Source organism: Salvia hispanica, chromosome 1 (assembly GCF_029641045.1).
Source record: "Salvia hispanica isolate PSC_SH4W2 chromosome 1, Shi_PSC_v1, whole genome shotgun sequence".
Classification (NCBI taxonomy): Eukaryota; Viridiplantae; Streptophyta; class Magnoliopsida; order Lamiales; family Lamiaceae; genus Salvia; species Salvia hispanica.
The window spans coordinates 17,152,172-17,162,382 of NC_142692.1; the positions used below are offsets into that span (position 1 = coordinate 17,152,172).

Below are 10,211 nucleotides of genomic sequence, written 5' to 3' on the forward strand. Positions count from 1 at the left end.
TTGTGACTTAAGTACCAACATGTAGGGGTGCTTAAACGATTCTCGGTTAACCGAAATTGGAATGGGAACCGTCCGGTTAATTTAGGAACCGATAATAGGAAACCGGTTACGGTTCCAACTTTTTAAATAAAATCGGTTTTGATTCTAACCAGAAACGACTCGTTCTTAACCGGGAACCGGGTTATAATTTAATTTTAATTTTTTAATAATTTCATATACTAATAAATCTAACTTAATTGAATTAATATTGAACTGAAGTAAAATAATTTGAAACATTGAGTGATTTTTAGATTTAAACAGTGTTAAATTTACAACTCTGTCTTCTTTCTGAAGTATTTAAAGTGTTTAAATTAAGGGTGATACTTTGAATCTACAATTATTTCCTAAATCCATTTTTTTATCAACTACTACTATGAGTAGAACATCATAAGTTTGATTTTATTTCCAAAAGAACTTATACAAATACAATACCATTTCATATGATAAAAATTTAACCTTATAACAAATTTACGTAACAACTCATTTAACATACGGTTTTAAACTGTTTGTGAATACTTTATTAATTGTTCCGTTATAAACAAAAAAGATAAAAAAAATTGACAACGTAAACTAGTTGACCTACTACACTTGGTATCACTCTTACCCATACATGAATATTATTGTGTTGATTGTATTTTTTGTGTATTTATTTAAATTTTTAGGTATTATTTGTTACTTTATATTTTTAGATGTTGGATTATTATTTTTTTAGTATTGAACTTTTTAAAATTATAAATGAATTCGGATTAAAGTTATACTCCCTCCGTCCCATAAAAATATGGGCAATGTGTATGACACGGAAATTAAGACAAAATTGGTAAAGTAAAAGACATGAGGACGATGGTATGGTAAAATAAGAGAGAGGAGGAGAATGGTAGTTAAAGACTAAAGTAGTGTTAGTGGATAATGAGACCTACATTATTAAATTGATATAATTTTCCAAAAATGGAGTGCACATATTTTTGTGAGACGGACGAAAATGGAAAGTACACATATTTTTATAGGACGGAGGGAGTACATTGGTTCCAGTTTGGAACTAGAATAGACTGGTTCTTAACCGACCTTCCGATTCTAGGATTTATAAAAATTAAAACCAATTAACCGGTCAATGCCGAATAAGCAGGCCTAAGTCCATAATAAGTTATTAAAAATTTCAGAATATTACAGACTAACATTTAGGTGGCGTTCGATTTCCATGATTATTCATCTAGGATTGAGTTGTAGGCTGAATCTAATGAATCAAACATACTAGTACAAAATTAAATCTGGACATAATCTTGCAAACCAAACACCCTCTAAGTATAAATATATTAAATGTTACTACAAGGTTAATTGTGGGAATCATAATTCATAGTAGAATTTTACATAATTGATCTTGCATAAATTCATAGACTTCCTCTCTAGAAAAATCTATCAGAGTTTCGAGGAATATGGATTCATCACCGGCAACCACCGCAGGCGGCGGCGGAAACAACATTATGGTCTCGCAATCAACCGCTGCGTCGCCTATGGATTCTTCAGCCACCGCCGCCCCCGCCGCAACCTCAGTTGACGATCCTAAACAGAATTTGCCTCAAGTTATAAATTCAATCCAGAAAACTCTCGCCCTCCTCCATCAGCTCTACCTCACCGTCTCCTCCTACAATGTTGCTTCCCAACTCCCTCTCCTCCAGCGCATGTAATTTCCTCCTTCAGTTTCCAGTTCCATTTTTTCAATTAGTAGTATTTTTAGGGGGTTGGGGATTCTAGGGTTTGCTATTGTCGGGTATTTGTTCAATTGATGCTTTAAGCTAATTCAAAATCTTAATGTTGATCGTTATTAATTTGTTTGCCATAGATTATTTCTATGATTGGCTGTATTTTTCCTGTGGTTTAGGAATAATCTAGTGTTAGAATTGGATAATATGACGAGATTAGCAGAAAAGTGTAACATTCAGGTGCCCATGGAGGTTCTAAAGTAAGCCCCTCTTTTTCCTTCTTTTTAATGATTGATAAATCTGATTTTAGACTAGTTTTCTAATAATTGTGTCTCTTCTGGATTTACGAATTGTAATGTAGTTTGATAGATGATGGGAAGAATCCTGATGAGTTCACTCGTGATATGTTGAATGGATGCATTGCCAAGAACCAGATTACTAAAGGGAAAACAGATGCCTTCAAGGTTGGTCTTCGTTTGCACAATAATACATTTATTATTTTGATGCACGTTTGTTTTTATTTTGCATATTTATTTTACCTGTATTGTGTTTGATGGTACACATTATGTCTGAATACAGATATGCATCAGGAATCATGGATGCAAATAACTTCTTTAGCATTTTCATCAGCAAGAAAAAAATCTATGGATATCTTATTAATGTAGTTTCTTCGTTTATCTGCGTGCATGTTTTCTTGAATTGTTCCCTTAATGCAAAAAAGTTGTTTATGCAAAGAGCTGTCTATTCCGATTTAACCTGTGGGGGCTATTTATCTAGTATGATTGTGGGAATGAGCTATAGTTCTGATAATCCTAGTATAAGTGATTGTAATGTTAAATCCTAAGCCAAGATTGTATGATAAGTTTATATTTTGAGTTTCCAAACTCAATCTGTTCGAAGAATGAGGAGTAAGGATCTGTTCTGGTGAATTGCATGATTTTGCATTTTAAGAATCAGATCAAAATGAAGTATCAGGATTTAGGAACAGTTGCTGATGACCTCCCCCACACCTAAACACAAATTTTATCTGATAGACTCAAACTAGAATATGCTAATTTTTCTTTGATTATTATTTAATTGATTTTGCTAACTACCAGATTCTGCAATAAATAATTTGAATAGTCAGGAAGGTGGAAACCTTGGTTTAGACTTTAGAATATGTTTTGACCCCATAGATAGGATGGTTTGTACTAGTCAAACGTTTGCTTGGTGCTCTAGAAGCTGCCCTAAGCAATTGCTGTCATTTTTTATTGAGTAGGGGATTTTTAACTTCATTAGGATGACATTTATTCTAATCAAACTGAATTTTGGGATATCCTAATACGTAGGAGGTTGTGTATGTACAGAAACTTAGAAACTTGCATGATATGTTTTCCCATGTACTACTAGTTTTTAATCTTAAAGACATGGTAGATGTCTTCGTGGCAAGATTAACATGTTGTAATAAGGTGATATGCTAAAAGGGAAGGACCACTAGGTTGTCTCTTTTCTTTCCTCCATGTTGGTTGAGCTTAATGGAGCTTTTTTTGCGAGTTAAATTTACGGCATATTTAATTCACATGGTGATGCACCTAAAATTACAATCTGATCATTCTGGACACTAGAGTTTGTACTGATGCCCTTTCATCTCACCAACATGGGGATAATATTTTAACCAATTATGAATGATACTCTTAGTCTTATGTATCTAAGCTTCTGTTGATTTCTTGGTGACATTTCAAATTACATTTTTAAATGGTAAGATCATTTGGAACATTTGTAGTTGGTGCTGCAGATTATGCAATAGAACTATATCGCAGTTAATTGGAATAAACATAATTGTGGTTCTTGGTTGAGTGTTTGAGCTATGTCTTTTCTAAAGATGGCATTCAATAGACCTGAGCAAGGTCTTGGCAGTGTTCAGTGGTCAGTTCTGAACCAGTTGTTTTGAAGAAGTATGGCTAGATATTGGAACCAGCATTCAATTTGTTAGAAAATGATCAACCTAATTGGTTTGGACTCCTAGTCAATAGGCATTCTTCCCTTAGTGCTCACTTTGCACTTATTTCATTGTATGCTTCGTGATGGTAGGAGTTGATTCTTTGAAATTTTAGCAACTTATATCCTCTTTTAATGATGCAGGGCCTGCGAAGACATCTCCTTGAAGAACTGGAGCAGGTATTTCCTGATGAAGTTGAAACTTATAGGGAGATACGAGCAGCATCTGCAGCCGTAAGTTTTTAGACTCTTGTTTTCTCTTTCGTTACAAGTTAAACCAGTCATATTTGCTATATTATGGCTTCCTCTACATTTTATGTTCTTTATAGATTGTATTTCTTATATGAAAATGCATGCTGCAGCAATGTTTATCCTTGTCTCTTTTTCTTCATTTGATCTTTTATGTTTCTATATAGCTTAGGCATGTTCTTTTTGCGCTTAGGAATGCATTTTTGTGATGACAAGGCCAGAGCAACTAACATCTCCCTCTGTCCCCAAACTATAGTCTCTTTTTTTTTTTATTTCTGTTTTGGTCCGCCCCGCAAAATTAGTCCACTTTCATTTTTGGCAAGTTTTTGTTCTCTTATGAGGTGGACCTCATTCTCCATTAACAATACATCAATCACTGTTTCGTTCTATTTTTCTCCTATATTATACTAATTTGGTATTAAAACTCGTGTTTGTGCAGGAGGCCAAACGATTGGCTCAAACCCAAAATATTCTTCCGAATGGAGATACCAAAAGTTAAGATAGAATCTACCTTGATGTTTATGTTTGGACATATAAATGAGATACAGTATCACTTAAACTTGTATGAAATACATTGCGATATACTGTATCTATTTTCAGTTGCTAAGCTTAAAGAAACTTTACTGATTATTATGAAATGCCGTCAAGTGTAAAGGTTGCTTTCTAGAAAATTTATAAATATGACATGGACTTAAAATTCCTTGAAATTTAACCAAATTAAATGATTTATTTATTGTTTTGTATATATTCATTTTTCTAAAGATTCAACTTGTTTAGACTTTTCTTTCTTTTCTCAATTTTTATATTTCGACCAGTTGTATCATGCAGTCCTAAACTACAATTATTTAAAAGAATACATATTCTATCTCAATCTAAAAAAACTCTTTATCCAACTCATAAGAATATACACTCTTTCATTTTTATTCCATCTCAAAAAAGATGCCCTTTCTAATTTTGAAAACTCTTTTATCTCTAATAAAATAAAACTCATTTTTCACTAACAATGCTCTAATTACTTTTCTTTCTACATCTTTCTTATTTTACCAATTCTGTATTAAAACTTGTGTCTAATTAAAAGTGCATAATATTGTGGGACGAGGGAATAGTATTTGTGAAGAAATAGTTTTAATACAAAATTGATAAGCTAAGAGATAGAAAAAAAATGAAACTGAAGCATTATTAGTAGAAAATACTACTCCCTCCGTCCCCATTAGGAGTAACACTTTGACTGGACACGAGTTTTAAGAAATGTAAAGAAAAGTTGATTGAAAAAGTTAGTGGAATGTGAAACCCACTTTTTTATATTGGTTTTATAATAAAATGTAAGTGAAATGAGATAGTGGAATGTGGGACCTACTTACCATTTATGGTAAAAGTGAACTACTACTCTTAATTGGGGACGGACCAAAATGGAAATTAGTAACTCTTATTCGGGGATGGAGGGAGTAAGATACATCTCATTATCATGAATAAATAAAAATTGATTTTAGTGGATGACCCAAAATAAAATAAAATAATATAATTATTTCTCTTGGACGGGAAAATATTATTTATGTTTTAAGTAGGGAACCACACAACCACATTACAAAGTGATGCAATGTTGTGCATGGTCGAGTAATTACATGTATATGAGGAATAGGTTTATAGCGAAGTTTTCGTTTTTTTAGCCTGAGTATTATAGTACTCCCTCTATTTTATAGTAATGGAGGCAAAACTTTTCAGCATGGAAATTAAGAAAAATTATGTTAGGTGAGTTAAGTAAAGAGAGAATAAAGTGGAAAATGAAAAAAGTAGAGAGATGAAGAGAGAAAAAAGTAAGAGAGAGTAAAGTACATGTGGAAAAATGTGTTGACTTTTACTAAAAAGGGAAATGACTCTATTACAATGGAACGGACGGAAATGAAAAAACGCCCCTATTACTATGGAATGGAGGAGTACTAAACATAATTAAGTTGATAAGATGTTTTCTTTCTAATTAGTACTCCCTCCGTCTCCGATTAGGAGTAGCACTTTGACCGAACACGTGTTTAAGAAATGTAAAGAAAAATTGGTTGAAAAAGTTAGTGGAATGTGAGACCCACTTTTTTATATTAGTTTTATAATAAAATGTGAGTGAAGTGAGTTAGTGGAATGTGAGACCTACTTACCATTTATGATAAAAATGAAGTGCTACTCTTAATCGGGGACGGACCGAAATGGAAAAGTGCTACTCTTATTCAGGGACGGAGGGAGTATTAGATTAGAGTTCGAGTTATCCAATACATATTAAGTTTGTAGGTGTTAAACTCGGAAGAAAAACCCAGAAAATTATATAGTACACTAAAGAAGAAATTCAAGAATAAATTAAAGTGCAAGGCTTACACACCAGTATCTAGTAAGGTCAATTCATGTAACTCATTCCAAAAATAAGTCAAACAGTAGAAAAAAGTTTAATTAATTATCAACCTACCAAGACCAACTAAAACGTACCAAACTCTAATTAAATAAAACAAGTAAACCAAACCTTAGCAAAATAATCGTGCTTCCCACTATAGTTGATATCTCCATGTACACTTCCACCACAAATGCATCAAAATTCAAAACCCACACAATATATATCATAGAATTTGATCTCATACACAACAACAAAATCTTTGTAACATGCCAACACCAAAACACAAGGCCTCCACCCCGCCCCGGTCCCCAAACCCGGCCCAGTCCCCGCCCCGGCCCCTCGAGCCGCCCTCCCACAAGAAAAACCCCTCTAAATCCACCAAGCTCCTCAAACGGTTCAAGTCGGTCTTCCGGTCCTTCCCCGTGATCAACCCCCCGTGCAAGATGCCAGGGCCAACCCACACGGGGCGCACCCATGACGGCCACATGCACGGGGGGAGGCAGATGAGCGGGACCCTATTCGGGCACCGCAAGTCTCGGGTAAACCTGGCGATCCAGGAGCACCCGAGATGCCTCCCCATGCTGGTCCTGGAGCTGTCCCTCCCGACGGGGAAGCTGCTCCAGGACATGGGGCTCGGGCTCGTGCGGATCGCCCTCGAGAGCGAGAAGAGCCCCTCGGAGAAGATCAAGCTGGTGGACGAGCCCATATGGAGCATGTATTGCAATGGGAAGAAAGTGGGGTATGCGGTGAAGAGGGAGCCAACTGAGGATGACTTGAAGGTCATGCAATTGCTCCATGCGGTGTCGATGGGGGCGGGGGTGCTGCCGGTGGAGGGCGGCGCGACGGCGGCGGAGGGGGAGATGACGTACATGAGGGCCCACTTTGAGAGGGTGGTGGGGTCCAGGGACTCTGAGACCTACTATATGATGAATCCTGATGGGAATAGTGGGCCCGAGCTTAGTATCTTCTTTGTCAGAGTTTGAATTACTTATTTATTAATCTTTATGTAATTTATTTGTATACAATAGTAAAACGTAATTTGATTGTCATCACTGTAGGCCTTGACTTTTGGTTGCTTTTTTTTCTCGTCCCGTAATAATGTATCTTGGTCGGCTTGCATAATGCCAAGATTAGATTATATCTCATTATTAATCATTTAACTTTGATAATATATCATGTAATTTATCTCTTATCGTATATTACTGTTATATTGTTTAACGAATCAAACGCCATTGATGTATTTCTTCGCGTAGTATATGTATGATGATTGTATGCTTACGTTTTGTGATATTATCACATTCTCACCAAAAATATAATTTTCGCAATACTAAAAATACTTCCTCCGTCTCATAATAAGAGTCACATTTTATCATTTCGGTCCCGTCCCACAAAGAGTCATATTGCATTTTTACCACAAATGGTAAGTAGGTCTCACATTCCATTAACTCACTTCACTCACATTCTATTATAAAATCAATATAAAAAAGTGAACCTCATATTCTACTAACTTTTCTAACCAATTATTTTTACATTTCTTAAAGCCCATGCCCACGCCAAATATGACTCCTATTATGGGACGAAGGGAGTAGTTCATTTATGATACTCCCTCCATTCCATCTTAATTTCACACAATACTTTCATTTATGATACTTCCTCTACCCTATTTAAGATGGTCATTTTCTTTTTTACTTTATCCCATTAAAAAATGTCCACTTGTACATTTTGTAAAAAAAATCTATCCTCTCTCTCTTTATTAAAAAAAATCTAGTAATACACTCGTTCTATGCACGGTCCATTTTATTTTCTTCAATCTATGAAATATTTATTTAAAATAAGAAACAATATCATTATATGGGTCTAAAATAGTAAATAAATTATAAGAGCATCTCCAACGGACACCGATCTGACGAGTGGAGTCGTGCCTACGGCACGGCAAAAGAGTTGTTCACCGTTGTGCTCGTGCCGACGACACTGCACTGCTCTTAGCTAAGAGCTCCGTCCTTTCTGACGAACACACGCGTCTGGCTACGTGGCGCACCCACATTGGGCGGTGAAACTCAATTGCGCCCCGGTGACTGGGCTTCATTATAGCTGTCGCGAAAAATATTTTTTTTTTAATTCAAAAAATGCAAAAAAAAAAGGATTTTTTAATAAAAAAATTTCCCACTTCCCAATAAAATATACTCCTTCCGTCCCAAGGAAGATGACCCCTTTCTTGGGCGGCACGGGATTTTATGCAGTTATATTTTGTGTGTTAAGAAAAGAGAGTAAAGTAAGAGAGATGGAATAAAGTAGAGATAAATGTGTTTCCATTTTAAGTAATGGGTCATCTTGATTGAGACAAACCAAAAAGGAAAGTGAGTCATCTTCAATGGGACGGAGGGAGTATCATTTTTTCCCACTTTTAATTTATTTTTTCATTTTTTCCTCCAATATTCACATTTTTCATCTATGAAGACCCCCATTTCATCCAAAAAAATCACACCAAACAACTCTCTCAATCTCATTTTCTCTCTCAAAATTCTCAAACACTCTGTCTTGCAAACATGTCCAGCGGTTGGAACCACAATTGGTTTGAGAGTCCGTCATCCGACTCGCCGAATACGGGTTTTTTGGCCGCTCCTACTACCCAAGACTCGGGAATTCCGAGTGGCTACCGACCTTACTGAAGGTTATTTATCTTTCGCTCGTCGTTTCTCGAATTGCACGCGATGTAATTAAGCAAAAATTATGCAGACTGATCAAGAGATCGACTGATCCAGAATATACGCTTCAACCTGACCTGCAATTTCTCACAGACGGATCAAGCAGTAAAAGTTTAACTGATCAAGGCGACTCTTAAAGGTGTATCTATGTGCCGTCGGGTGTGCAATCCTAGAATAAGGAACCTTCAAAACCTTATCCCATAATACTATTAACTCGTAAAGAGAAGTAAGGTCGAATCCCACAGAGATGAGGTGTTTCAACATTTGTTGTTGACATTTTGCGATGGCTGCTGCCATGCATACAGAGTGGCTTAAGTTTTATCTACTTTAACTGAACGAACAAAGGAACTTATCTAACCGATCAACTAGGTTAACTAACAGAAACTGCACTACTAGACTCCTAACTGATCAACTTGGTAATCAAAGGTAATTATGCGACGAGATAGAAAGGTAATTAGGACTTAAATCTGCAAACAAAAACGTGTGAAACCATCATGCTGATACTTTCCCGAAATAGCTAAACAAGAAGTAAAAGCAAGTGGGGACCAATTCCCGTAACTAGCGATTCCCTCGAAAGCTGCCGAAAAGCAAAACATGGCGCAGAAACTGCAAATATGGACCTAACAACTAACAAATTACTTCATCTTCTTTATGTGATCGATCAGAAACAGAGAATGAACAAGATTTCAGACATCGTTAACAGAGAAAACCAAGAAACTAGCGTAAGAATAAAAATCAAAACATAACTCCCAGATCTACTTGACCAAGCGAAATCGAGAAATGAACAGTAATAAACCATCATCATGCAGGATTCAAAAACAAAACAACCTTGATCTTCCTACTCAAGCTCTCATCTGACGTGAATCTAACATTATCAAACATAAACAAGCGCAGATCAGCAACATCAAACATTAATAACCTAGATCCAAACATCTTATGGCTGCTACACGCAAGAATCATCAAATAACTCGGATCCAATATCTCTTAACGAGATCTCAACAGAAATTTGACAGAAACCAGCTTCTAAACATATTCAAACAAGAATAGATCCAACAACAACTACGCATCAACACCATGAGATTTAAAAGACACACCAACGAAAACATCCATAGTTTAAAGTTCAAAATAATTTCCAGCAAAATACGAAGGCAACGTAGACTTCAATAACAA

General features: G+C 35.7%; 2 protein-coding genes across 2 annotated transcripts; both read left to right on the top strand.

Moving 5' to 3' along the window:
* Window positions 1-1,386: 1,386 nt before the first annotated feature.
* LOC125219728 (mediator of RNA polymerase II transcription subunit 10b-like) lies at window positions 1,387-4,600 on the top strand. Its single transcript, XM_048121777.2, has 5 exons — window positions 1,387-1,717; window positions 1,916-1,996; window positions 2,098-2,200; window positions 3,858-3,947; window positions 4,402-4,600. Exons 1-5 carry the CDS (start codon window positions 1,470-1,472, stop codon window positions 4,459-4,461), a joined length of 582 nt encoding a protein of 193 aa, XP_047977734.1. The 5' UTR covers window positions 1,387-1,469; the 3' UTR covers window positions 4,462-4,600.
* Window positions 4,601-6,602: 2,002 nt separating this feature from the next.
* LOC125221119 (MIZU-KUSSEI-like protein (Protein of unknown function, DUF617)) lies at window positions 6,603-7,503 on the top strand. Its single transcript, XM_048123243.2, has one exon. It carries the CDS (start codon window positions 6,603-6,605, stop codon window positions 7,317-7,319), a length of 717 nt encoding a protein of 238 aa, XP_047979200.1. The 3' UTR covers window positions 7,320-7,503.
* The last annotated feature ends 2,708 nt before the right edge of the window (window positions 7,504-10,211 follow it).